At 33.4% G+C, this 27021-nt stretch overlaps 1 protein-coding gene across 1 annotated transcript; it reads left to right on the forward strand.

The window, feature by feature from the left end:
- Positions 1-27021, forward strand: DCN (decorin). Its single transcript, XM_015812890.2, has 8 exons — positions 1-238; positions 3862-4093; positions 9380-9492; positions 19164-19377; positions 21452-21565; positions 22986-23079; positions 23705-23843; positions 25697-27021. The coding sequence occupies exons 2-8, from the start codon at positions 3898-3900 to the stop codon at positions 25889-25891; spliced, it is 1065 nt and encodes a 354-aa protein (XP_015668376.1). The 5' UTR covers positions 1-238; positions 3862-3897; the 3' UTR covers positions 25892-27021.

Below are 27021 nucleotides of genomic sequence, written 5' to 3' on the forward strand. Positions count from 1 at the left end.
CATTACCATATGATGTACTGTGGGTGTCAGCAGCCTGGAGTCTTTTCATTGAGAAAAACATTGCTTTTTAACTGTGCTATGGAATAGAAGAAGCAGGAGGGGTTCTTACCAAGTGACAGTCTCGCCTCACTCAACTACCCCTCCTCCTTTCCACACCTGCAGGATCTTCTGCCTTGCTCTTTTCGGTTAATTGCCTCTCAGCTCCAAGAGTGCCTGTTGCAAATCCCTGGATGAAAAGGTATGGCTTTCATTAATAATTGTTCTTCACTTTATTTTCACTTTTAAAAAGCAAAATCTTTCTGAGAGTGTAAGAAAAGTTCTTAGTTGTTGGGAGAAATGTTGTATATGTAACATTTGAAAATATTATTGAGAACATTTGATATTTCCTAACCATATCTTATATTTTTGGAAGATTTTTTATTTTTATTTTTAAAAGTCTTGGCACGCTTCTTAAGGCATTTTGCAGCAATGGATTTTTTTGCATTGTGGAGTTTGGAGTGGGTGATATTGTAAGATGAAAGAACTGTAAGATTTCGTGTTTATACTTGAAAAACTGGAATGTTTTTCTTCCCAATGATTATTTTAAATTAAAGAGGGAATCCTTTCTTCATAGGATAAAAGATCCTTCTAAACATTCTAAAGTTGTATATTTTGTATGTTTGTAGTGATTAGATATTTTAGACAGGGAAATTCTCAGCTGCAAAGTACTAAAGACAAACAAACAGAGCTGTACAGTGGTAAAAGCAAAGAACTGTAAAAGCAGATATTCAGCCTGTCTGAAAATTGATATCATATTCAATTCATCAGTTTGCAATACCTAATAAGTTTTGGGTACCTAAAATCCATTTACAGCTTTATCAAAGGATGATTATCAAAGGATAATTCTGAAGTAAAACAGAGCTATAGTTTCCTCATGTCTAAAAGAAAGAAAAAATATGGTCTTCCACTAGTCAGTTAAATTAAATATTTATTCCAAGGATTGTGGTTACAACTGATTCAGGAAGAGATCTAAAATCCTGGACAAAAATACCACAACAAAATGCAGTATGGAATTAAAGTACCCCCCACCCCTGTGCTCAGTGCAATATAATGTATTGTTTTAAACTATAAGGTTTCCCATATATATATCTTGAGGAATTCAGAGGCTTTGTGTGTTTCTTCATAACCATGCATGTTTATTCTGAATTTCCTATTCAAATTTATGCAGAAGAATATCTCATTAGGCTCATAGGACTCACTCCCATTATGCAGTCATGGAGACCTTGATGAAAAATCCTACAGTTACTAAAGAATACAGCAGGATAAGGCCCATTTTTAAGGGCAGAATGACCTTGTTTATTTGCTAGATTATTAAAATGTTTTAAAGACATTTCAATAAAAGTTTGTCTTCAAAATAAAAGATTTATTTCTGATCTTTATTGTGGGTATTTAAATATATATAGAAAAATGCAGGATTTGTGCTTGTGACACTACATTTTGGTTGTGATTTAAATGTAATAATCATCTACCATTTATACCTCCAAACCAATAATCAAAATTAGTTAATCTTTAATTGAAAACAATTCTTTAATTGTTTTCTAATCCAAAACACCCATTTTCATAGTGTCATGATACTTCATTACTATTAGAAAATTAAAAATCATCATAATATGAATTAGTCTATATGCCATGACTAATTTGAAGACCAAAATAGCAATTTTAGTAAATATTTTAATTTTTAATGCCATAGAGCATGTGTTCAACTGATATTCTTTTGAAATAGAAAAATATAGCTATTCACTACATATTAATGAATCAGTTAACACAAAATAAAGCAATTGGTTGGAATTTCTAAATTAACTACATAGCTTTGAGATGAGGTAGTTAGCACTAGTGTTAGGACTGAATAGGGAGAACTGGGTGCAAGTTTTATCCCATAATGCAATTTAAGAGGTGACTTTGGGACATTTTCCTCTCCTGCTTTTCTCTCACAAGATGGTTATGGGAACAAAAAGTAGTGCATGCATATGTGAGGGAATCATGAGGATAATACAATGTTTCACAAAGGAGAATCCATTTGTACAATGAGATTTTTTTCTTCTTCTCCATTCTGTGCCTGCATTCTCTGCAGCCTTTTAAATGCTGTCTTATCCAAGTCTTGAATAATTTCCACTTATGGAAAACCTGATTGGACTTCATTTTCTATTTTGTACAAGGATTTCTCTGAAAATATAATTCTATAATTTTGTTATTTCCATTCTAATTTCCCTGCAATTAAGTAAATCACCCAGTAAATTACTATTTCAATAAAATGGCATGATGGTTTCTGGTATAAGGTATAGTTTTCTTATCATTTTGGTAAATAGCAAGGTCTCATGCCACAAATATTATTTATAAAGAGCAAGCAAGTAAACAACATTTTTCCTTTTCACAATGTCAGTGTTCATGCGGGAAATAAATGTCAAACATTTGCCTCATGAAACATATGCTGATAAATGTTTACTGACAGTAATTAGGATCAATAAGAGGGGAAAATTCATGCCACAGTGATAACATCTAAATTAGATCCGAAGAAACAACAAAAGACAACATATTTATCTGAATAAATATACTATTGGTTCTAAAAATCATTAAGAACAGTGAGCATTTGTGTTCATTTCATTTGTTCATTAAACAATGAAACGTGGCTTCACTTTTTTATATTCTAGCATTAATATAAATCTTTTCTGTGATTTGGCTTTTGTTTGCTTTTGCTCTTGTATATAATTTAAGTAGTTATACAAAAGGATTTTTATATAAATTTCTATCTATAGAAATCCTTTCAGCTCCTCCCATTTCTTCTTGCATCATTCACCCTGGAAGACCTGAATCTTCAATTAAATCTCATTTGCCTAATTACTAATTTAAGTTCCATACCATTTTATCAGTGTAAGGCTCATTTGCACTATTATGATAACTGAAGGTTTTTTCCTCCCTTTAAAATGAGGCATAAAATTCGTTTTAAGCAATTAAAGCTTCCTTTCACAGAGTATTACTACCTGATAACTTTGTTGATTGTCAAAACCAATCAATCAATCTCACTTACTTGAACCCCATTCATAAGTTTCAGAACTTCAGAATAATCATCCAGATGTAAAATGTAGGAACAAAATATTTCAGTCCAGTTTCTATATTGACTAAGAACCAGAGATGGAAAGTTTGTATGACTTTTATCCATCATTATTGCACAGAGTTCCAGTAAAGGCATCTGTTATTAATAAAATGGAAGTCAAATCAGTGATATATACAATTGTCTCTATGTTGCTTTTTGTAACTCTGGGTTACCATGGTTCTCTGTTTCTTGTATAAATTGTGACTGTATTGACATGTGGATAGATAAACAAACATGCCCACATTTTCTTTTCATTCTATTTATTTAAAAGGAAAAAAATACAGTGCTAAAATGTTTTAAAATCATTCAATAAAGGACTTCTAAAACTTCTTTAAAATCCAAACTCCATCTGAAAAATACATAATATAAGATAAATAACAATATCATGCAAGAACAGAAGGACCAGAAATGCCAGAACTGGAGGTATTTGCGTGGAGTCAGAAGGTGTCAAATAACACAAGATATGTCATGCTGCTGTAATACAAGCCCTGCCCCCTTAGTATATGCATTATGGCATCACACACATGTATGAAATAGGTACAGTTTGGGTTGTAACAACACAATGATCTATTGTCAGTTTGACAAAAGCACTGGATCCTTTGGATACATTTGACCAGACATCTAGACAATGGCATCAGAATACTGTGACACCAGAAGCTTCTTAAATGATAAATGTGTAAAAGATACTCAAATTGTGTTTCCATCTTGTACACCTTTGCTTTGACTTCTAGATTCATTCCTGCTCTGCTGAATAGATGAACTAAATCATGAAACTGGCTATCCTCTTTCTTCTATTCCTGCCACTTTGCTTGGCCAAACCATTTTATCAAAGAGGCTTGTTTGATTTTATGCTTGAAGATGAAGCAGGATCTGGAACGCCTGAACCTACAGTATACCCTCCTATGCCAGTGTGCCCATTTCGTTGTCAATGCCACCTCCGGGTTGTACAGTGTTCCGATTTAGGTAAGTTGAATGAAATGTTATCTCATAAAATGCTTGGGTTGATTTAAATGAGTTTTAATATTCTGTGGCAATAACACTGTGTTCAATGTGTTGAATTTCCTCTAAATAAATTGAAATATGTGATGTTATGTTGAATAATCTTATTAACATGTAGAAAAGTAAGGCCTTGGTTTTCATTTTCTTTCCATTCATTTTATCCTGTCTTTTATTCTTATAATATGATAGAACAAAAGGGATATAATTAAATAAAGGAGAAGTGATCATGGGGACTTCATATAATTCATCAGTTTAACTCCATTTTATTCATTTAGCATTAATAATCTATTTTGTCCTATTTCTACCTATGTGGAGACTGGCTGAGGTAGAAGGAGAACAATTCATTCCAATGTATCCATAATAAATAATCAGAACATAAATGAAAAATATTAAATATAAAGACTATTATGCTTTAAAGTTTTCCTAATTTCCTAAAAATATAATAAGATGCAAGTATAATGAAAATAGCTTTTTGATATGAAATATCTCCAGATATTTACAGCAATTTTGTAATATTATTTTATCTACAAATATAGAAGCACCACAGAGGATAAAATAATAGGGATTAACAATTCCAACACATACCTATATCTGATACTTAATCTCCTGAGTTGTTTTCTGTCTTCAGTTCTTCTCTTCATTTTCAGATCTTTGTTCCAGTTCCAAACTGATTCTAATACGTAATGCACATTAATTATGTTTTATTATTTCTTCCCTTAAGAGTTCATTTTCCAGAGGCATTAGCTATGGAAATATAGCCATATAGAAATCATGTCACTGTCAGAAAACTAAGAAATATTTGTATTCATTGGTCATTCTTACCATTTAGGATGCCAACAAATTGAAATTTATCTTTATATCATTCACTTGCCTGAAAAGAAGTGCCATCATGGCCTATTAATTCATTTCTAAAACAAGTTGCATGTCAAATATTGATGCCATAAATTTGAAACCCTGCTATATTTCATATATAATGGCAGTGATGACAAAGTAAGCCATGAACTGAAAACTTGTTAAAGTTTTTTTTTCTACATCACAAAATTTTGGTTTAGTATTTGTTCTTACGTGATAAACAATACATTGAAAAATAAAATATGAGCATTAACCAAAGACTCTTAGTCCTAAATCTTAAAGGGAATTTCAAGTTTTCTTAAATTTCCTACTGGAATCTAGAATCATAAGAATGATATAGAAGTTTAAACAGTAGCATATATTGATTTTTTGAGCACATTATATATTTCTGGATATAACTTTTAGAATATCCTGATAGTATAAGCATATACAATGTTTTTGACAAAACCTGAATCAGACCATTCATCCAAAACTTTTTAAAGGATTTTTTAAATAAATGTTTGAAAAAAAGGTTGTATATTAATTGTTATCCATATTCATCTGCACTGAATTATTTCCTGAAATGGTATATTTTCTTCAGTTTTGAAAATACCTGAGTAGAGGCAGTTAAGATACTTCTTTTGCTAATCAAAAAGCTTAGCATGAAAAAAAATAAGAAAAACATATTTAAATTTAAAATCCTGTGATATTTTTATGAACTTCTAAAGGGTGTATCTATCTTGTATTCATGGTTGACTTTTTCTTAAACAATATAGCTAAAATGAAATGGTTGAAATAACTACAAATGATGCTATGGAATTTTGAGTATAGTTTTATTTCAATCCAGTGTTCCATTTACATATATTTATAGAATTCCAAAGATAAATACTGTCCTTACTGTAAAAGAGGAAATTGTTAGGTTGCCTTCTAGGTAGTTGTGCTGCCACAAGTAAGTTTTAAAAGATACAGCAGAGCTCCACAGATTGTTCAAATGTCCTGTCAAAAATTCTGATTATATCCCAATTCATAAACATATTTTATAACTCCAACAAATGATATGCATTGTTCATAAAGCTAAATATATGTTGCTTTATTCCAAATTACTGGGCTGAATAAATAGGAAATCTTCCTATCCCTTCTTCCCAAATCAGCAAACTATTGCTTTGCAATCAGCAGTAGAAGTCCCCAGACTCCAACTGAATTAATGTTTCTATGTTGTAACAAGGCTAATTGCTGCTCTGCAGATTTCCCCATTTCTAATGGGTAAGAGTAGAAAATGATATTATTGCCAAACATCAAAATATTGAGTACCACTTCTTGTATAAGCTTAAATTGTGCTTGAACTAACCAATTAGTTAGTAAAATATTCTTTAATTGCATGTTAATTGCTTGGAAAGATTGTTTAATTGCATGTTTGGACAAATTTGGTAGTCAGTGATAGTACTGATTTAATTGTATAACAATTTGGGTGGAGATTGAATTTCATAACTGATCTTAATGAAATACACACACACATTCACACAAACACACACACACATATATATATATACATACATTTCCCAATTCTTTATTGCACCCACAATATCAAGCTTTATTGACTCCACAACTATAATTCCATTCAAACAGACAAAGGCACATTGATCCACTGATTCTAGGGGCGTGATGGTTCAGCAGTTAAAAGATGCAGAGTCTGTCAGCTGGAAAACTGACAGCCTGGGTTTGAGACCTGAGCACTGCACAATGGGGTGAGTTCCTGTTACTTGCCCCAGATCCTGCCCACCTAGCTGTTCAAAAGCATGCAAATGTGAGTAGATAAATAGCTACCACATCAGTGGGAAGGTAACAGGGTTCTGTGCAGCTCAATGTATAGTCATGCTGGCCCCATGACCACGGAAGTGTGTTCAGACAATGCTTGCTCCCTCTACTAAGAAACAGAGATGAGCACCTCCCTAGAGTCAGACACATCTGGACAGGGGAAACCTTTACCTTTACCTTGATTCTATGGCTCACATTCTTATATTTTGAGTGACTTATTTTCAAGAATCTGATCTAATTAGTACTTTACTTGTGAGTTAAATTGGTCAGCTGAATTTAGGTGATCTCAGAAGAATAGCCATTTTGCAGTTCACCATTCATCTTGGTTTATTAAAAGGCATCCCTTACAATACAGATTCTTGAGGAATCTAGCTATTTGTATGGTTCCTTTGGCATAATGTATAATTTATTTTTATTCTCTGTTTTCCATTATGTTGGCTTCCCAATCTACTCTGATGTAGGCCCTCTGAGCAACATGATACATATATTTATTACAGGATAAACAATTTCATAGCTGAATTCTTTGAGAACTATCAGATGGATACCATCTGGAGAGAATCTAATGCTCTGTTTTCAGTATTTCAGAAAAAAAGCTAAATATTCATATTTAAACCCTACTTAAAACCTCTCTGGAAAACTTCCTTTAGTCTTCTTTAATCCTTCTAGCTGATTTTCTCCAGCTGATGTATTCAAATGTTTAAACTATTTAAAGTTAAAATTTTTAATTTTAATATCTTCTTAATATTTTGCTTTGTGTCCATTGCTATTTTTTTCTAGGTTTTTTTGTGTGCAAATATCTGTTTATTTTTGTTACCATTTGCGAACAAATCCCTTTCTCTAATACTTCCTTTACCACATTGCCTACTGACCATATTGGGAGTCCTTTGGACTTGATATTAATTTCTTGATCTTCTAGGTTTCTGTTATTGTGATTTTAAATAATCTTTTATAACCATTCAATTCTGGAGATATTTGATATTCATGATTATTCTTCCTCCATTTTTTATTCACACATGACATATATCTATATATGTCATGTCTATCTATAGATATAGATATAGATATAGATGATATAGATATAGATATAGATATAGATATAGATAGAATATACCGCATCAAATAAGACACCCAGAACAAAGCTCCCACTGAAAGATAATGTAGTAGATCATAGCAGGTTTCAGCTCTATTACATTATTGAGTTATCTGTACACAAACGTGAATCCTGGAAAAAAGAAAAGATGGAATAATGCAAAAGCAATTGCTACATAGATGATGTACTTGATATAGTTAACTTCTGACATAAATCGATTTAACTGTGTTTAGTGCCTAGAAGGGAGACATCTGGAAATTCATTCACGCCACTACTGGCTCTTTGATGGGAAAAAAAAGATGAGATATAAACCTACTAAAATAAAGTTAAACTGATGAACAACAAGTTAAGTCACTTCAACTGTCTTTTTACTATTTGTTATTCTATTACAAAACAATATTAAAAACCTTATTTTTATATTCCATAGTTATGTGGTCCTATTTTTTGTTATGCAATAATAACACAGAACCCAGGAACACATGCCACAAAAATATACAATAGGTCATTTAAATTGTTGGTAAAGTAAGATTGTATGAAATAATGTTAATTCCATGTAAACTGTATTTGAAAATGGCTGAAGCAATCTGCCTGATGGTATTCAAGAATTCGCCGCTGAGTAGAAATACATTCTTCACATCACATAGACATGTATGCTTATATTCACATATACATACACAGACACATGCAACCTGAATATAGTCTCAGTTTCAAAAAAATAAAATAAAATTCATGTAGTTTAATCAAGTAATATTTTAGCTTTTATTAATCCAATAAAGTGAGCATTTACATTCTGATCAGTCATGTGAGCGTATTAATCCTTTTTGAAATATATTTTGGAATTGTGATCATTACAGAAATAATTTCACAGTTTATTTTAGTAGAAGGATACATATCCAATTAAACAACTGCTTGAACTGCCCATACTGATTATATACAATTTACTCTCTTCAGATACTTGAGAAGTAAATGAACTCAAACAAGGCCTTTCTTCAAACATTTGTCTGGTGACACCAGCAGAATATGGTACTGAGAAAGTTTCCAAGTCTGGCCTCAAATTGTTGTACAGAATTATAGTTTAGTTCCAACTGACCATAATTAGAACATGGAATTTTCAAAATGACTGAATGCACTTAAATCTTGGCCTAAATTTTTATTTATTTTACATGCATGCATCACTAGTTTGTAATGGTGAAAAATGGAAAAGTGATGGACATCTGAGAATACTAATGAAATTGGGAACCTTGATTAGGATTGGCTTCTTAATACTTTCACATTAATATGAATATCATTTAAACTGTATGTGCTTTCAGAAATTCCTCATTGATAAAAAAGAGGAAGGATCACAATGATTTATATTACAAATTGAATTGAAAAATTTTCATAACTTTTAGAAATAAGATCTAGGTTATATTTGTTTGCAGTAGTTGTGGTTAAATTGACAGTCTAAAATATAATTAATTTCTTTCAGATATCTTTATTCTCTTGCTTGTAATAATCTTTCCCCTCCCTTATAGGTTTGAAGGAAGTTCCGAAAGATCTTCCCCCAGATACTACTCTACTCGACTTACAGAACAATAAAATAACTGAAATAAAGGATGGAGATTTCAAAAATCTGAAAAGTCTTCATGTAAGTTGTAGTGAAACACACTATGTTATTAATATTAAAGGGAGAATGTACAAAGATTCCACCTTCATCCCTATTTTCCATCTAAATATGGCACATGGCATATCCTTCTTTCAAGGTAATGAAGACCTAGTGCTTTGGGTTAGCAGAAAAGAACAAAGAGCAGCGATCAAATGGGAGATGAAAAGAGAGTCAGGAAAGGAAAAACTCTAGGCCAGGGGTAGGCAACCTTGGCTCTTTTATGACTCGTGGACTTCAACTCCCAGAATTCCTGAGCCAGCATGCTGGCTCAGGAATCCTGGGAGGTGAAGTCCACGAGTCATAAAAGAGCCAAGGTTGCCTACCACTGCTCTAGGCCAATCTCCTGGACAATCTTAGGGACCATTTTAGACCATTAGTGTGTGTGTGTGTGTGTGTGTGTGTGTGTGTGTGTGTGTGTGTGTGTGTCAGAGAGAGAGAGACAGACAGACAGACAGAGAGACAGAGAGATTTACACTTGCCACTGAAAACACTAATATTTAAGGTTTGATAATAAGATAATTCTTAAATCTAAGGAGTCTCTTGGAATGTGCATCTAGGAATTCAGGACTGCTAAAGTTTCTAGAAAATGGCCATTCTCCAAAAAAGAGCTTTTTTGTTTCCATGGCAAGTATACTTTGGCTCTTGCATAGCTCTTTTAATGTCTAAACTATTTAACATCTACATAAAGTAGTCAATTGAGGTTTATCTGGAGCTTAAGAGTGTCATGCCATCAATACACTGATGACAGGATTTCTCTTTCTCATGAAATCCCTGAGGAGAAGAGGAAGTGTTTAATTAGTGTTTGCCAGTAATAATGGACTTGGTAAAGCCAATGCACCTTAATCCTATACATGCATCACAGAAGTACTGTTAACAGATGATTTTATATCACCTTATAGGTCAGCTTTGGATAAGTATTTACTCTAAGAATTCATGTTTACACGCATGACTCCAAGGAACATACTGTAGCATCAAATGTACATAGTCAATATAAATGCTCAAGAGGCAAACACTTCTGTTTATATCCTCTATGTCTTTAAGAAACCCTGAAAAAGGACAGGGAGAACCTCTTCTCCCCTTCCCTTCAAAAACCAAGACCAGATTTCTTCCAGTAAATCTTATTGAAAAGGAATCACTTATTCACAATTAATCTATGGAATTCATTACCACAAATATGTTAATAGCCATTAGTATCAGTGGTGGGATTCAGTCAGTTCGCACCACTTTGGCAGAACCGGTAGCTATTTTTTTGTTGCCCAGACCCAGAATGGACTTCCAGAAGCGGCATCCACACAGAGAACCGGTTGTTCACATATTTGAATCCCACCACTGATTAATATGCATACATGGTTTTAAGAGAAAATTAGATAGATTCATTGAGGTTCCAAGCTATTAGTCTTGAAGATTTAATTTCACTGTATTTCTAAATATTATTTACAAGGAAACAATAGATAAGGGGCATGGATAAGGGGTATGTCTTCATCTCCACCTTCCAGGGCCACTTGGTTAGCTACTGTAAAAAACTGAATGCTGGTCTTGGCCTGTTCTGACAGGTTTGTTCTTACATTGTTTATTCTTATGTTACATTGAAGCTGATCTATGACTTTCCCTTCTGTTGGCTATTAATCCATTGGTTCAAATTATGTTGTTTAGTATTATATTATTTAGGCAACTAGTTCAAAACAATAAGTTTAGAGAGCCCTGATTTAAAGTTCTTTAAGATTCATAATTCTTTGGATTGCTTCTTATGATGATTAACACAGAATGTTCTACACAGCTGATTCAGACGGACAACAGGTCATACTTATCAGAAGGTCCTAAATTTCTAATCCTAGATCCTAGAAACAGAATGTATTAAAGAACTGATGTGGCAGGGCATTACAACAATTCAACAGTGTCTAATGGAATACATCAAGCCTAGTACAAACCTAATTTAATAGTTTTTCATTCATATCACATATGGATGGAACTAAACTACTGATATGCCAACAGTATATAATTTCTCTGAAACCTGGTCCAGATCAACTCTGCCTTGTTTCTAATTGATACTGTTATTACATGATCAATGATATTAAACATTTTTTTAAAAAAGCATATCCATTTCAACTTGGAAGCTGCAACTCGCTACAGAGCAAATGCAGTTCAATTCACTTTTAATTGAGGTTGATGTAATTGAAAGAGTAGGATTATGTGTCAAGTTAACATGTTGGTATCAGTGTCTATGGAGAAGTCTTCCTTCCTTCCTTCCTTCCTTCCTTCCTTCCTTCCTTCCATTCTTAAAAAAGAAGTTGCTAGGCAGCCTTTATTTGTATTGTAGAAAAAAAGACAATCCAAGCTCAGTAATGTTCACTGACTAGTATTAAAACAGATTAGATTTTACTCTGCCAGTGGATGTTCTTGCAATTTTCCTCTTGGACTGAAAAGCATTCCTATACCTTCACATGAATGGTAAATGGTTTTAGGAAGGGATGATGCTTTGGGGGAGGGTCGTTGCTAGTGCTGTTAAACTGTGCATGACCTTTTCTTCTCCCAAATGTGGCCATTGCTGCTTAGAACCTAGAATTAAAACCATATGCATCTCTAGATATGCACAACAGACCCATCTGTAAAACATACCTCCTGTTTTTACTGATGATGAACAGGAAATGATATACATCAGGGACACAATACACTACAACACAAAATGTTCAAAATGGCAGTTTCTTTACTTTTTGCTGACACTTTCCTCCTTGTTTTTTTCCCCAGAGCTGTTTAGAACATTTTGATTTTCATGAATGTTCCTTTCTTTAACATGTGCTACTTTTACAGATATCTTGTGTATAACTAATGATGAAAGAATTTCAAATGGCTAAAAATCAAAGCATAAAGAGAGGAGCCATCTGTTTTCCCCAGTCTTGCAAACAAGATGATGCATTTAGTGAATAAAAATGTTTTACAGCTGTATTACAATGGTTAGAATAAAATATAAGTGAACTTGTCCATGAAAAAGTATTGTGCCCCAAATATTTCAAAGCTGTTTTCGTAACACTCAAGTGTACAATGAGGAAATAGGTAAGCAGAAATAATAGTATGAGGTTTAGGTAACAGTTTCTAAATTTATAATTTACTAAAAAGAGAAAGCAAATAGGTTTTTCTATATAAGTTTTATATATCTGGTTCTCTTTATGTTTATTGTTTTCACAAAATGTATAGGGGTGAACATGAGAGACAAGAGTAGTAGATTGATTCTGGACCCATCCAGAGTTGGTTAGAAGATGGGTAGCTATGTAAATGTGTTAAATAAATAATTCTTGCTAGTGATTGGATGATTTTGTTCACATGCTGTTTTTATTCAGTCGCTCTCAACTCACTGAATGATGCTATCCTTGTGGTCCAAATGAACCAGAAACCCCCCTCTTCTGTATTCTTCCACTTCTCTTTCTACATTAAGTTTGGGGTAGGCATGCCTTTATCACCTCCTAACAAAAGCAAAACTGTCATGAGGGAGAGGAAGTTTGATTCCTGCTTGCAGATCAGAACTCTTTCTTAGCAGAATTGTTTCTGCTAAGTTCTGCTGCAGAGATTTCTGTAAGAAGGCATAAGATTTCCTAATCATGTAGGGATAATATACTGTTTTTACTTTTTAAAATTATATTTGCATTTTATTCTGTTTTATCTTATGTTTTATAAGTTTGTCTGTTTCTGGTACATTATTTAATTTTTCCTCTTCAATTTTTTTATGTCTTAGCATTTTAGTTTCATATAATCATAACAGCCTTTGCTGTAGTTGGCTATTATTTTTGTATTATTATTTGTTTGCTATTGTGACAATGAAATTTTGGGTTGAATGATTGGTTGTTCTTATTGTTCTTATTGTGCTGCAGTTGTCAAAAAAGCCAATGCAGTCCTAGATTGCATTAACAAAGGGATAGAATCAAAGATCATGTGAAGTGTTAGTACCATTTTATAATGTCCTAGTAAGACCACAATTGGAATATTGCATCCAGTTTTGATCGCTACAATATAAAAAAGATATTGGGGTGCTAGAAAGAGTGCAGAGAAGAGAAACAAAGATGTTTAGGGGATTGGAGGCTAAAATATATGAAGAACAGTTGAAGGAATTGGATGTCTAGTTTAATGAAAAGAAGGACTAGGGGGTGACATGATAGCAGCATTTCAATATCTAAGAGACTACCACAGAGAAGAGGGAGCCAGCCTATTTTCCAAAGCACCTGAAGACAGAACAAAAAGCAATGGATGGAAACTAATAAAGGAGAGAACCAAACTAGATCTAAGGAGAAATTTCCTGACAGTTAGAACAATTAATCAGTGGAATGACTTGCTTCCAGAAGTTGTGGGTGCTCCATCACTGGAGATTTTTAAGAAGAGACTGGACAACCATTTGTCTGAAATGGTATAGGATTTCCTGATTGAGCAGAGGTTTGAATTAGAAGACCTTCAAGATCCCTTCCAACTCTGTTACTCTGTTTGTGACTATTTCACAAGAATTGTCTAAATTCTTAGCTCATGCTTGAATTATCAGTAATACCATTTAACCATTTGTCTTAAAAAATCTAAAGGGTCTTCTCCAAACTGTTTTTGACTTATACATTTAAAATATTTAAGTATTAGTTTCATTTTCCAGGCTTCTGGTGAACAGTCTGACTTTATTTCATCCTGTATGGAATTATTTGTTCTTCTTCTAGTCCAAGGTGTTCTCAATTATTTTCTTCAACAGCACAATTGAAAGGCATATTTTTTTTCTTCCTTCAGTTTTTGGAATGGTCCAGTTTTCACAGCCATATATTACAACTCAAATATCATAATCTTAACAATATGTACATTTATCATCAGTATATTTCTGCACTTTTTATCTAGATCTGTCATAATCTTTCTTCCAAATGGCATCTCTCTATTTTATGGATATAGTTATCAAAATCATTCTAAGACTAAGAAAAAAAAGTCTTGTTATTTTTCTCTGTGTATTTGTAATGCAAGAGTATTTCCTGTTAACATAATCTTTGCTGTTGTTGCATATCAATGTTTGCACTCTCTCTTTTCACCTTCAGCAAGAGATGTATTAAAGTTTTGTTCATTTCCACTTCTCAGAAAGATGCCAAGGTAACTGGAGTTGATACTGTTTCTTACCTTTTCACTAAACACTGCTTGTTAGTAATGTGACCCTGCCTCATCTGATTTCAAATTATACACCTGGTAGTTCTCATTACACACATTTGCAAATCTAGAATAGAACATCTTGAGCATTATCTTAATAGTATGTGATATAAGTGCAATTGTTTGGTGATTTGAGTACAATTTAGCACTGTTTTTACTTGAACTGGAAAAGAAATAACTATTTTCCACTGCCTTGACCATCACTGCATTTTCCATATGTGGAATTTAATAACATTTTAAACTCTTATGCTAGTATTTCAATAATTCCTACATTTTGATTTGGAGATTTGTATGGCTTCTGACTCATATAGCAGGTGGCAGCCCTGGCTGTGGGGCCTTTTGCACAAATCCATTTTATGCATCGATGATAGTCACTCATGTCTTTGTCACTTTCCAATTAGAGTTCTACAATGTGGTCTATATAGGCTGCTGTTGAACATTCAGAAGCTTCAGCTGATCCTGAGTAGAGTGGTATACATTATTTTTGGAGCACCAATTTAAATAATTGCTGCTGGAGCTGCACTGGCTCCCAGGTATGCTTCCAAGGTACAATTCAAGGTTCTGATTTACATAGCACATTTCTTTATGAAATGCCTCTTTCCTAGGGTTTCTGTCCAGGCCACCAGATCTGATATGTGGGTTTGAAGTTTGAAGTTTGAAGTTTATTGCATTTATATCCCGCCCTTCTCCTAGTGGACTCAGGGCGGCTTACAGCCAATTAAAAAACAAAACAATCAATACAAATCTAAGAAATTTAAAATCAATTAAAAGATATATTCAATAGTCCAGGTCTCTTTTATCAAACATTATCATGTGGTGGGATCTAGAAGAGGTTCCTTCTCTGTTGTAGCACCTGCACTATGGACCAACCTCTCCTCACCCTGAGATCCAGATGGCCTAGATCCTCTTGGGCATTAGGAAAGCTGTGAAACATCTTCCTCCAGGCCCTAGGCCAGGATGTTTGTTGAGCTCAATGTTCATACAGTTTATTGGAAGTTTGCTATATTGCCTTGGTTAATTGGTTTTTGTTTTTTAAAAAAATATTTTGTTTTTGTGCTTAAGAACTCCTTTAAATTTATTATTCATTGTTGTTAGTTGCCCAGGATTATGTATTTAAGATGAGCAAACTAGATACATTGTTTGAATAAATACATAAATAAGTAAAATTTAAAAGTCAAGGGTTCATTTAAAGTATTTATTAAAAGTCCTTTAAAGTATTTATTTATCTCAGACAAAGTCTGTAAAGGGTTATTTTTGGAAGAGTGATAGGACAAAATGACTTCGTTATGAACAAAACTTTCCTGGATTCAGCTCTATTGTAAGAATAATGTAGAAAGCGGTAGTTTCTGAGGCCTAGGAAGGCCAATACGTAAACATGTCTCAACTGCTTCCCAAGGCTTCCAAGCAACTTGACAAGCATACATTAATTCAAGAGTCTTTGAAATATAAACATGTAAGCATCTGTCTTTTTTGGACTGTACTGGGCAATCAACTGCTGGACTTGATGTTTCATTCTTGTTTGGAGCATACATTTTAAGATAGTCAAGTGAGGTCTGTGAATCTTCTGCCGAATTTAGCTGAAACCTGAAATAAGCATTACATGTCTCCCAGCCCTAGCTGTGAAGGGCAGATTTTCCCAGGACTAAAACAAGAATGAAGGTTAAAGGAAGATGATTATGCAACAAATTCACTTGTGAATAGGGAGACTGGAAAAGAGCAAGGAAATTTGAAATATGTTTCTTTAAGTATAGTATGAGGAAGACAGTTATTTAACTATATAGATATTGCAGGAAGAGATCAGTATAAAAGGAAGATGAGGAAACCTAGGGTTTAGAATAATTTTGGCACCTACTGGATTATTCTGTAAAATTATATATTAAATGTCAGAAAGAATATTACCCCATGATTGTACTTAATATGAGCGCAACTTAGCATGAGAAATAAATAAGATGAACAAACACAATTTAATAACTATAGCAAAATTTTAAGGGAAGAAGCCTTTCTGAAGGAAAGGAACAGAAATAATACTATAATAATATAATATATATCTACATCTAAACCTACATAACCTACATCTGTACTATCTACATATTTCAGCTCAGAAAACCAAGTGAATGAACTTGGTAAGGCTGTTAGAAATATTTGATTTTAAAAGGAACAAATATAAGCAATACAGTTGTTCGAATCTACTATCATCTATCCAACCAAGGAGAAGATGTGAATAATGCATTTAAACCAGGGTCAAGTAGCCCATTACTTCCCCTCATAAACATAGGGATTTTCACTGCAATCTACATTGTTCAAGCTATTGTGAAAACGTTTGGTTAACAAAAATGCTTCTATGTTATCCTTTCAACATTACATTAGGTGACACTTTCAAAACAAAAAGAAGGAAAGACACTTTCATGACATAACGTTGTGGAAGTGGTGGATTTTTGGTTGTTTTTGTTTTATACCAACTATATAGTATGTACCTCAAAAAAGGAAGTTTGTGCAGTCACAATTTATGTAATCTTATTTGTGTGTTTTTGTGTTGACAGAACAAGCTGATTTGTATTGCTCCAGTAATTGTCCAGAGGACAAGACAATCTTTGAGATCCAGTTTTAAATATTCCTATTAGTTTTATAGAGGAAAAACAATTCAGACATGGTGTTTTCTAGCTCTTCTCAATGTTTCAAAACTAGTAGAAATTAAGTTGATCAAATTTCAACTTCAAGCATTTTTTAAGGGATTGAGGGTGGAAATAGTAAAAAGCTGTGCCCAAGGAAACACCCTAATTCATTTCTGATATTAGAACTTGGAGCCTGAATTTCTCTCAACTAAATACTCATGTAACATACACAGTGGTAAAATTCAAATATGTGAATAATTGGTTCTCTGTGTGGATGCCACTTCCAGAAGTCCATTCTGGACCTGGGCAACAAAAAATTAGCTATCGCTTCTGCCGAACTGGTGCAAACTGGCTAAATCCCACCACTGAATATACAATATTTGCATTTCAATTATATGTGCATGTTAATTCAGATTCAGCTGCATGAACCTTAATGAAGTCTAGAGAAACATTTTGTTTCATCATTCAAAAATTGTAATTAGTTTGAAATATTTTATTTACATTTGTTTCTCAATCTGAAACCTAATTCAGTCATGTTAGCATTCATTGCGCAGAGAGAGAGACTGACTTAAATGTCCCAGCTTTGGTTTAATATTAGTAACTAAGACTCAAATTACCACCAGAGACTTGACTTTATGAACTGTTATGATCTAGTTCAATAGTTCCTTAAATTGATGGTTAAATGTTCTTTAAAGGTAGCAGATGAGTAAGGAGAAGATGCTCAACGTTCTTTTATTATCTGGCATACCAACATTCACAAAATGGCTATAGAATAGATATTACATAGGGGGAACATTCTACTTTCAGCAGGTTTTTTTTGCCCACAGTACAAGGGGAGAGAAATAAGATAAACCACCACTTGGTGCATAGAAGTATGTCTCTTCCCCTTTGGCTCAGACATCCCTCTTCAAGTTGCTCATTGCTATTTCCCACAGGCCCAATGATTTATACTTTCACAGCTTCAGGCTTCCACAGCCAGCACCAATCCAATAGCAATGACCTTCTAGACTAATAGGATATCACTATTGGATATCTGAAAAAAAAAATATCCAAAGAGTCTGGTTCAATTTTAGGTGTGTTTTAAAATGGAAAGAGGGCACGGTGACTTAGGGGTTAAAGACACTGAGCTTGTCAGCTGGAAAGCTGACAGCCCAGGTTTGAGACCGAGTGCCACATGAGAGGATGAGCTCCTGTTACTTGTCCCAACTTCTGCCCACCTGGCAGTTTGAAAGCATGCAAATAGATAAATATGATCACTTTGGTGGAAAAGTAGCAGCATTCAGTGTATAGTCATGCTGGCTACATGACCATGGAAATATCATCACAGAACACGGGCTCAGTCTGCTAAGAAACGGAGATGAGCACCACCCCCTAGAGTCAGATACGACTGGACAGGGAAAAATCTTTACCTTTATCTGTTTTAAAATGGATACAGAAGGATTCAAAAGACTGGTTATCTGGATGTGCCCTTAGTTTTCAAGGGTCTTACTGAATAAGCTCTCATCCCACTTAAAAATCTAAATAAGATTTCTCAGCAGGTTTTTGTACTCTTCTTCCATTGAAATTTTGAAAATTGAAATAAGTGTGAGAGAGGCAGTGTCAGGGCAAAGAGTTAAAGTTACTTCTTCTCTGCCACAATCTTAATCCAAGTATTTCTCCCACTCTATTGGCAGTCATTTTAAAATTGCAGCCAAACCACATTTCATTTTGCACTCATATAAATACTGACTGCATAAAAGTAGCACTGCCAACATGTACTTCAAAAATAAAATTAAAAACAGGCCATTGGGAGATTAGCATACAAGCATTCTGGTGAATGTTTATAATCTTGCTTCTGATAATATATTTCCTGTCTGGCATTAACAACTGTCCTACTTTACTATTCAGGCATTGATTCTTGTTAACAACAAAATCAGCAAAATCAGTCCTGGAGCTTTTTCTCCACTCAAGAAACTGGAGAGACTTTATCTTTCCAAAAACAACTTGAAGGAACTTCCAGAAAACATGCCAAAAAGTTTACAGGAACTGCGTGCACATGAAAATGATATTGTCAAATTAAAGAAATCTGCCTTCACTGGACTGAATAATGTGATTGTCATAGGTATGCACCATTACTTATAAATAAAAGTTTATGATAGGAACTTATTAGTTGGCAAAATGGAAAATATTGTTGAAATTTGATGAAATCCAAATTTAGTTAGAGCTTCTTCATTGGTTTGTTGAGGTAACTTTCCAAAGAGAATTAAGTAATTGTGTCACAATTAATTGTTGTTGTTAGTTGCGAAGTCATGTCCGACCATCACGACCCCATGGACAACGTTCCTCCAGGCCTTCCTGTCCTCTACCATCTTCTGGAGTCCATTTAAGCTCACGCCTACTGCTTCAGTGACTCCATCCAGCCACCTCATTCTCTGTCGTCCCCTTCTTCTATTGCCCTCAATCTTTAAAAAAATGAGAAACTTTTTTTACTCATATGTGAGATGGGTAGTATGGTTCATGCTGAGGTCATTAAATTGATGGTTATTTGCATCATACATTACCAAGAGACATTTTGGATTGCATTAGGATATAAATGTGAAGAATAATAACCCACTAAATATTTTTAAAGGATGTTTAAGTGGTACAACTTTTATCTAACCTGAGTCTATCTTGGAAGAATCTTCCTTTTGTCTATCTTTTCGGGTTTTGAAGCAATGTTTTTCCAGTTCTCCTGAAACATTTACCATACAAATTGTTCCTTGATGAAGCTTGCTATCATGCATTCAGAGGCAGAGTTCTCCTCAACTTCCAGTGATCACTTTAGGCTGCTGCAGGCATGCCCTTCTCTCCCAATCACTAGATCTTCCTCTTCATGGCCAGTTTGGCTTGAGCTGGACAGGAAGTTGGCACCTTCTGCAGAGACACATGTTCACATAATGCCTAAGCAACACTCTGCAAACTGTCATTTAGGCATTACACAAGTTCTTTGTGTACACACATCTAGATTAAACATTAACGTTTTTTTCAAATACATGACTTGTCTTCTTTTGAAAGAGCAATAGATCTATGTTTTTAAAAATAGGTAAATCTTTTCTATACAAAAGATTGATATAAATCAGGAATATGGGTTTGATGCATATTGCAAACAGATTTATCCCAAATGTAACCATTACATATTTTAAGATGTTTCTGCCAATTTTAATTCTTCCAGCCCTAGTGACAGATCACAGTATTAGCAAAAGCACTTCCCCACATTCATTCAACTTCTTTATACCACATGTTAAGGAAAGCAATGACAGTTTTTCTCACTGCAAATGATGGTTGGAAAAGAAATGAAGGTAGAGGAATCAACCAATCACAGTCTTATATTATCTGCCAATTGAAGAAACTGAGGAATGCACATTAACCCAACTGCAAGGAAATGATATTTTGTTTTGCTAGTAACATTTAATTTTTTAAGGTGAAGAAAGATAAGAAAAAAATTAAAGGAAGTATTGCAGAAAATAATATTATTTATTTCATTGTTTAATGTTTTTGTTTACCACTTACTACATTTATAAAGATTAAAGTCTTTATAAATGTAGAAAAATAACATATTCAATTTAAAAAGAGGGATGAATAAAAACCACAAAAATGGTTAACACAACATTCATAAAAGGAAGGCCTGGATGAAGGACTGTGTTTAACAGAGGCCTAATGATAAAACCATTGGTGCCTTAGATATTTTCTAGGGGAGTGATCACAAAATGGCAATTTGCAATCTTAGCAATCTACCTGGCTGGTAGCAGGAGGGGCCATCTGTCACTTCTCCTGGTTCCAAATCACTTAGGGCCCTTAATATTCAAATCAGCAGCCTGATCCAGCAATTGATAGATACTCCATGCATTAGATCAATAAAACTATTACACTTTTTAGGATTGCCAATAAGAATTCTAATTATTTTTAATTAATAACATTTCACATATCTAAAGGAATTTCTGATATATGTCTGCAATCTGAATCCTATTGCCTTTTATCCATTTCCTTCAAAATCAAGAATAATTTTATAGAGATGCAACAATAAATTGCATTAGTTTTCCTTATATATAGCAAAATTGAGTAGAAAAGTTAGAATTAGTATATTATATAACTTGGTGATGGTGATTCTATAACCAGTATACTGCTTATTTTTTTTATTTTTTGCTAATGCGTTTTAGAATTGGGCACCAATCCATTAAAAAGTTCAGGGGTTGAAAATGGAGCCTTTCAAGGGATGAAGAAGCTCTCCTACCTCCGTATTTCAGACACAAATATAACTTCAATTCCTAAAGGTAAAATCACTGTTTTTAGAGGTTTTGTGTAACATCAACATTCAAGTACCCTATTGTCTATATTTCATTTTTTGTTTTAAAATATATATAAAATAAGTGATGTCTAAATATAAGGAATATATCATGTGAGAAAATCTTAATGTTCTGAAATTAGGACCAAATGCATTGTAATCTTAGTAATACCTTAAATTGGTATTTGGATATTTTTATTCTCAATTTACCTTTCAAAACAATGGCTAGTAATGTAAATGACACATATGTTCAACTTTTTATTTTACTAATGTTTTGAGTTGATTATCTTTATATAACTTGCCATTTACCGCTATGACATTAGATAAAGGAATGCATAGATGCAAAGAATGCCTATTAAATAGAGTACCTCAGCTGAGTGACTGGAATTCCATAGGAAGGATGTTGCAAAAAGAACATAGCTTCTTTACAACTTCTCTGAATCTTTGCAGTATACGCATTTCCAGTTTAGGTGTGTGTGTTGTGAATACATAACTTGCAGGTCCAATTCAAAATGGAATAGAGGAAAGCGAAGTGGCTAAAATAGTTTTCCAATCTTTCTTACAGAATCATTTATTAAGTGAATTTGTTACTGTAAGAGTCAAAATGTTTAGCCTTTCTTCAGCTTATTGGAGGGGAATGATATTCCAGTTTCAGTCTCTCTACTTCAGCGATTATTGTTAACAAATCTCAAGAAGCAGGACTGTACCTGACTCAGTATACTACTATCAGTATATTATATAATCCACATACACATTCACATGTAGGAAACTAAGTTCCCTGTTTGTGGCAGAGTTGGAACAATACAAATAAATGAGCTAAGAACGAAAGTGCACCTTCAGCATATCCATCTTGTCCCTTGCCCTTATATCGATAGCATATATCCAGTCTTCAGTGTTTATCAAGGTGATTTGTACTACATGTGTTGATCCCTCACTTGGTATATGATGTAAGACACGTCACAGCAAACTAATTAAGCATTCTAGCAAATTAAATTCTAAGATTGATGCAATACTTTCCAAAATTCTTAAACAGTAGAAAGCATCCTTTCGCATCTAACAAGAGTGTATGTTAATTGCAGTAAAGACATGGTGAAGAGTTAATCCGAAAATCATTCATACTTCTGACTATAATTTCTCAATATGTTTTAAATGGAAAAGGTCATTGAATTTCAGTAGGTCCTTCTTGTTGCATGACTGTATTATCATAAGAATTTAAGCAAATGAGCTTAAGGATAATTTGTATGTAAGAAATCTAGAGTGACTCGGTGCCAACAGTAAAAAATGATGTTAATTAAACTGCAAAAAAAAAATTTCATCTGTGTCACATAATGCATAAAAAATAATGTTTCTAGGAATTTTGCAGTTGTATGCAATATATATACATAAACACATTCTTTTAAAAATTCTAGGTCTTCCTGTGTCTCTGACAGAACTTCATCTTGATGGCAACAAAATCAGCAAAATTGATAGAGATAGTTTAAGTGAACTTCCCAATTTGGCTAAGTATGCTTTTTTATGTATATATACACATATATAAATCTATTAAGGCAGATCTCACTTTGTAACAGATATTTTAAAATACTAGTTTAATTATTTAAATTAACTAATTTTTCACTTTAAGTAGTTTTTTCTAATCTTGAACAGTTATCCTTCATTATTTTAATATCTTTATCAAGGTAGGTTAAAATTCAATAACCGAATACTTTAAAAACTGATGTGAGTTAGAAAAGATTTAATGTGTGATGCTATGGAGGTTTCTGTAAGATTTAAAAAACTTAATTTATCTATTAAAATTTCCATCCAAAAGACAGTCAAAATATTATGTCTCTGCGGTCAAGCACAAACGAGGGTCTGAAGAGATCATATGCAGCCCACATATATTCTACCCTTCTCTAAAACATTAGTTTTTAAAAAATACTTTCCTTTTGCTGGGGCCTTCATAACTCTTTAAATTATATACAGGGCATCTGGCTTCTGTGGAACTGCACACATCAGCTTGCAGCATAAGTAAAAATGCATATAATGCAAATGAAATCACAACAAATCAACGTGATAAATTATGTTTAATGAACATATAGAAACAAACTTTTACTTCAGCACCATTGGTACAATGTTTTTCTCCTTATAGGCTTGGTCTCAGTTACAATCGCATTGCTAGTGTGGAAAATGGATCTTTAACCAATGTGCCACATTTGAGAGAACTCCATTTAAACAACAATGAATTGGCCAAAGTACCTGCTGGACTAGGAGAACACAAATACATACAGGTAAAGTATATCCTAAGGACAATAATTAGAAATATTGTTAAACTCACAGATAAAATACACTATATTGGAGAGGTACCTAGGCCTAAAAAAGACGTGCAGAAAAATGCTGCATTTTGGCTTTAGAATGATAGCCTGAGTAATTGCCATTTTAATAACATGATCAAGCATATGTTGATGGAAAACAAAGGTCTGAAGTTGGTCCAGCAAACAACAGCAAACCTGAAAGAAAGAAAGTCTGGGTCCATGGTAAATATCTAGATGAGAGTTTACACATGAACCTTAACCCCAGAGTTTATAATAAACATGCAATAATACTTACATATTGTATTTATAAAGATAATATAAACTATTAATTCCCTGAATACAAAACATGATGCTTAGCACTTTGCAACCTTTCTGACTGTCAATATTGCCTAATTTTAGTAACTTCTTTTGAATTTAATTATGCTGGGAAATCTTGGAGATTTTACATTGCTAGACAGATAATTTTATAATGAAACATAACTTACACTTCTTTTTTGCTCTCTTGTAATTGGAGGTGTACAAAAAAGCTTACGTCATACCCATGAGAATTTCATCATTTTTCTGTCATATTAAATCATAATAGTTAAGGCATATAGAATCATGATTTGGAAATAATAATAATAATAATAATAATAATAATAATAATAATAATAATAATAATAATAATAATAATAATAATAATAATAAAGTTGGAAGGGACCTTGGAGGTCATCGAGTCCAACCCCCTGCTCAGGCAGGAAACCCTATACCATTTCGGACAAATGGCTGTCCAGTCTCTTCTTAAAAACTTCCAGTGTTGGAGCATTGACCGCTTCTGTTCTAACTGTCAGGAAGTTTCTCCTTAGTTCTAGGTTGCTTCTCTCCTTGCTTAGTTTCCACCCGTTGCTTCTTGTCCTGCCTTCAGGCGCTTTGGAAAATAGCTTGACTCCCTCTTCTTTGTGGCAGCCCCTGAGATATTGGAACACTGCTATCATGTCCTCCCTCGTCCTTCTCTTCGTTAAATTAGACATACCCAATTCCAGCAACCGTTCCTTATATGTTTTAGCGTCCAGTCCCCTAATCATCTTTGTTGCTCTTCTCTGTACTCTTTCTAGAGTCTCAGCATCTTTTTTACATCGTGGTGACCAAAACTGGATGCAGTATTCCAAGTGTGGCCTTACCAAGGCATTGTAAAGTGATATTAATACTTCACGTGATCTTGATTCTATCCCTCTGTTAATGCAGCCGAGCACTGTGTTGGCTTTTTTGGCATAGGGCATGAAGTCCAATCTCCAGTACAAGAAATGTTTATTGCAGCATTTAATGTTGATGAGGTTTCATTTTATGATATAATTTTTTTTAGCACAGTTAGTTCAATCTTGTAGTGGTCAAGAGAATCACAAAAAAACATTATCAAAGAATACTTTATTACTCTCAATATTAACAAATGAAGATTTTCAGATCCCTGAATTCTGCAGAAGGATATGAAATATCTGTGATTAGAATATGGTAAGAACTCCTGCTTTAACATCTTGGAGCTGCTGAAGTCTAGCATCAGAAATTTATGTATCTGAAATATTCAATTAGTTGGGAATCTGTGTAATGTAAGTATTTGGAATGTACAAATATATAGAAGTGACAGAAGATGGAAAGATAAGGCACTGAAATTTCCTTGTTATCTCATGGAAATAAACTGATTACATGTGTTTATGGGTCCTTTGTTTGCAATGAGAATGGATAAAGTTGAAAAGTATTTTGACACAAACATTTAGATATTCTTATATATTAATTTTGCCTTTTTATAATTGACTACAACAAAAGAGTTTTACTTCTATGTTTTTGATTTTCAGGTTGTCTACCTTCACAACAACAAAATTGCTGCCATTGGCCCTAATGATTTCTGTCCTCTTGGATACAATAGCAAAAAAGCCTCTTATTCAGGAGTAAGCCTGTTTAGTAACCCTGTGCAATTCTGGGAAATTCAGCCATCTGCTTTCCGATGCATCTATGAACGATCTGTAATACAACTTGGAAACTACAAATAAATGCACAAAAGCGTTTCCACTTAAATACCTGTTGCTTTTTAAAATTGTTGGTAACTATTAAAGCCTAATATTGGAGACTTAACTGCAGAGTGGAGATTATTATATTTGTAAAAGACCCATGAGACAATTTCTAGAGAAAATAAGTGAATTTACTTTGTTTTTTGCTTCATCAAAAACACATGATATAGTTAGTGTTATCTCTCCCTTAGGTGAGCACAACAGATTTTTTTCAATATTCCTCTGTGCATAAGATTTGGGGGTAAATATTGGTCAAGCATTTCATAATTAGAAATGATATAAAGCACATTTTTACTCTGCAGCCACACATACAAATTATTTGGAGAACAAAATAGCGAAGCATACTTATTTAAAAAATTAATCAATCAAGTCTTAATAAACTCCCATCTGTTTAAAATTGAAATCATAAGTGCAGGTATCAAAATATCAGATATTCAAATAAGCAATACAAAAATGTTGCTTTTGTTAATATTTTTGGTTAAATGCTACTTTAATATATACCTATTTTCTTTTCTACGATTTTGTGTTTAAATCTTCCCAGATAATTTATGTACAATTAGGAAAATATTCTACAGGCTCAAAATATATTCATGACCCTGACTTTTTCTAGAGTATGTCAGCAATGGCTACTGACATTTTTACTTCTGTCCCCATGGAATGGAGACACAATCTTGCCTTTATCATTTAGCATCAGGGAAAGGATTTGTGGCCATGTCCTCAAATTCCTGCTTCATTCTCCAATTCTTCATTGTCATCCTAACCTTCTAGGTGACAAAGCTAATGTTTTCAAGCTGCATTTTTTTTATTGTTCACACAATTACTGCTCCAGTTCATAATCTGATAAAAAATATTCAAATAGAATTCCCATTAATTTGGGAATCTTTGAGGAATTATTAGGTGGATTGTGACCACTAAGTTTGCAAGCATGTATAAATTAAGTAATATTGGCCTACTACATTAATAAATTGCTCTTAAATGCAACAGTGGACATCTATCCACTTTAACTAATTTGAATTTTAACAGTTTTCATGTAAAGAAATATTCAGATTATTTGCTCAGCAACACCTAGACTTACAAAGGATCATCAACTGGCCAGACATAGAAGAGCATTA

This window comes from Protobothrops mucrosquamatus, unplaced genomic scaffold (genome assembly GCF_001527695.2).
Source record: "Protobothrops mucrosquamatus isolate PMUCROS unplaced genomic scaffold, P.Mucros_1.0 scaffold_65, whole genome shotgun sequence".
NCBI classification, from domain to species: domain Eukaryota; kingdom Metazoa; phylum Chordata; class Lepidosauria; order Squamata; family Viperidae; genus Protobothrops; species Protobothrops mucrosquamatus.

Excerpts from the sequence above, each read along its gene's own strand:
- DCN (XM_015812890.2), top strand. The coding sequence starts at position 3,898 with ATGAAACTGGCTATCCTCTTTCTTCTATTCCTGCCACTTTGCTTGGCC. Across the intron at positions 9,493-19,163 it reads AAAATCTGAAAAGTCTTCAT|GCATTGATTCTTGTTAACAA; the intron begins GTAAGTTGTAGT and ends TTTACTATTCAG. Across the intron at positions 23,080-23,704 it reads GAACTTCCCAATTTGGCTAA|GCTTGGTCTCAGTTACAATC; the intron begins GTATGCTTTTTT and ends TTCTCCTTATAG.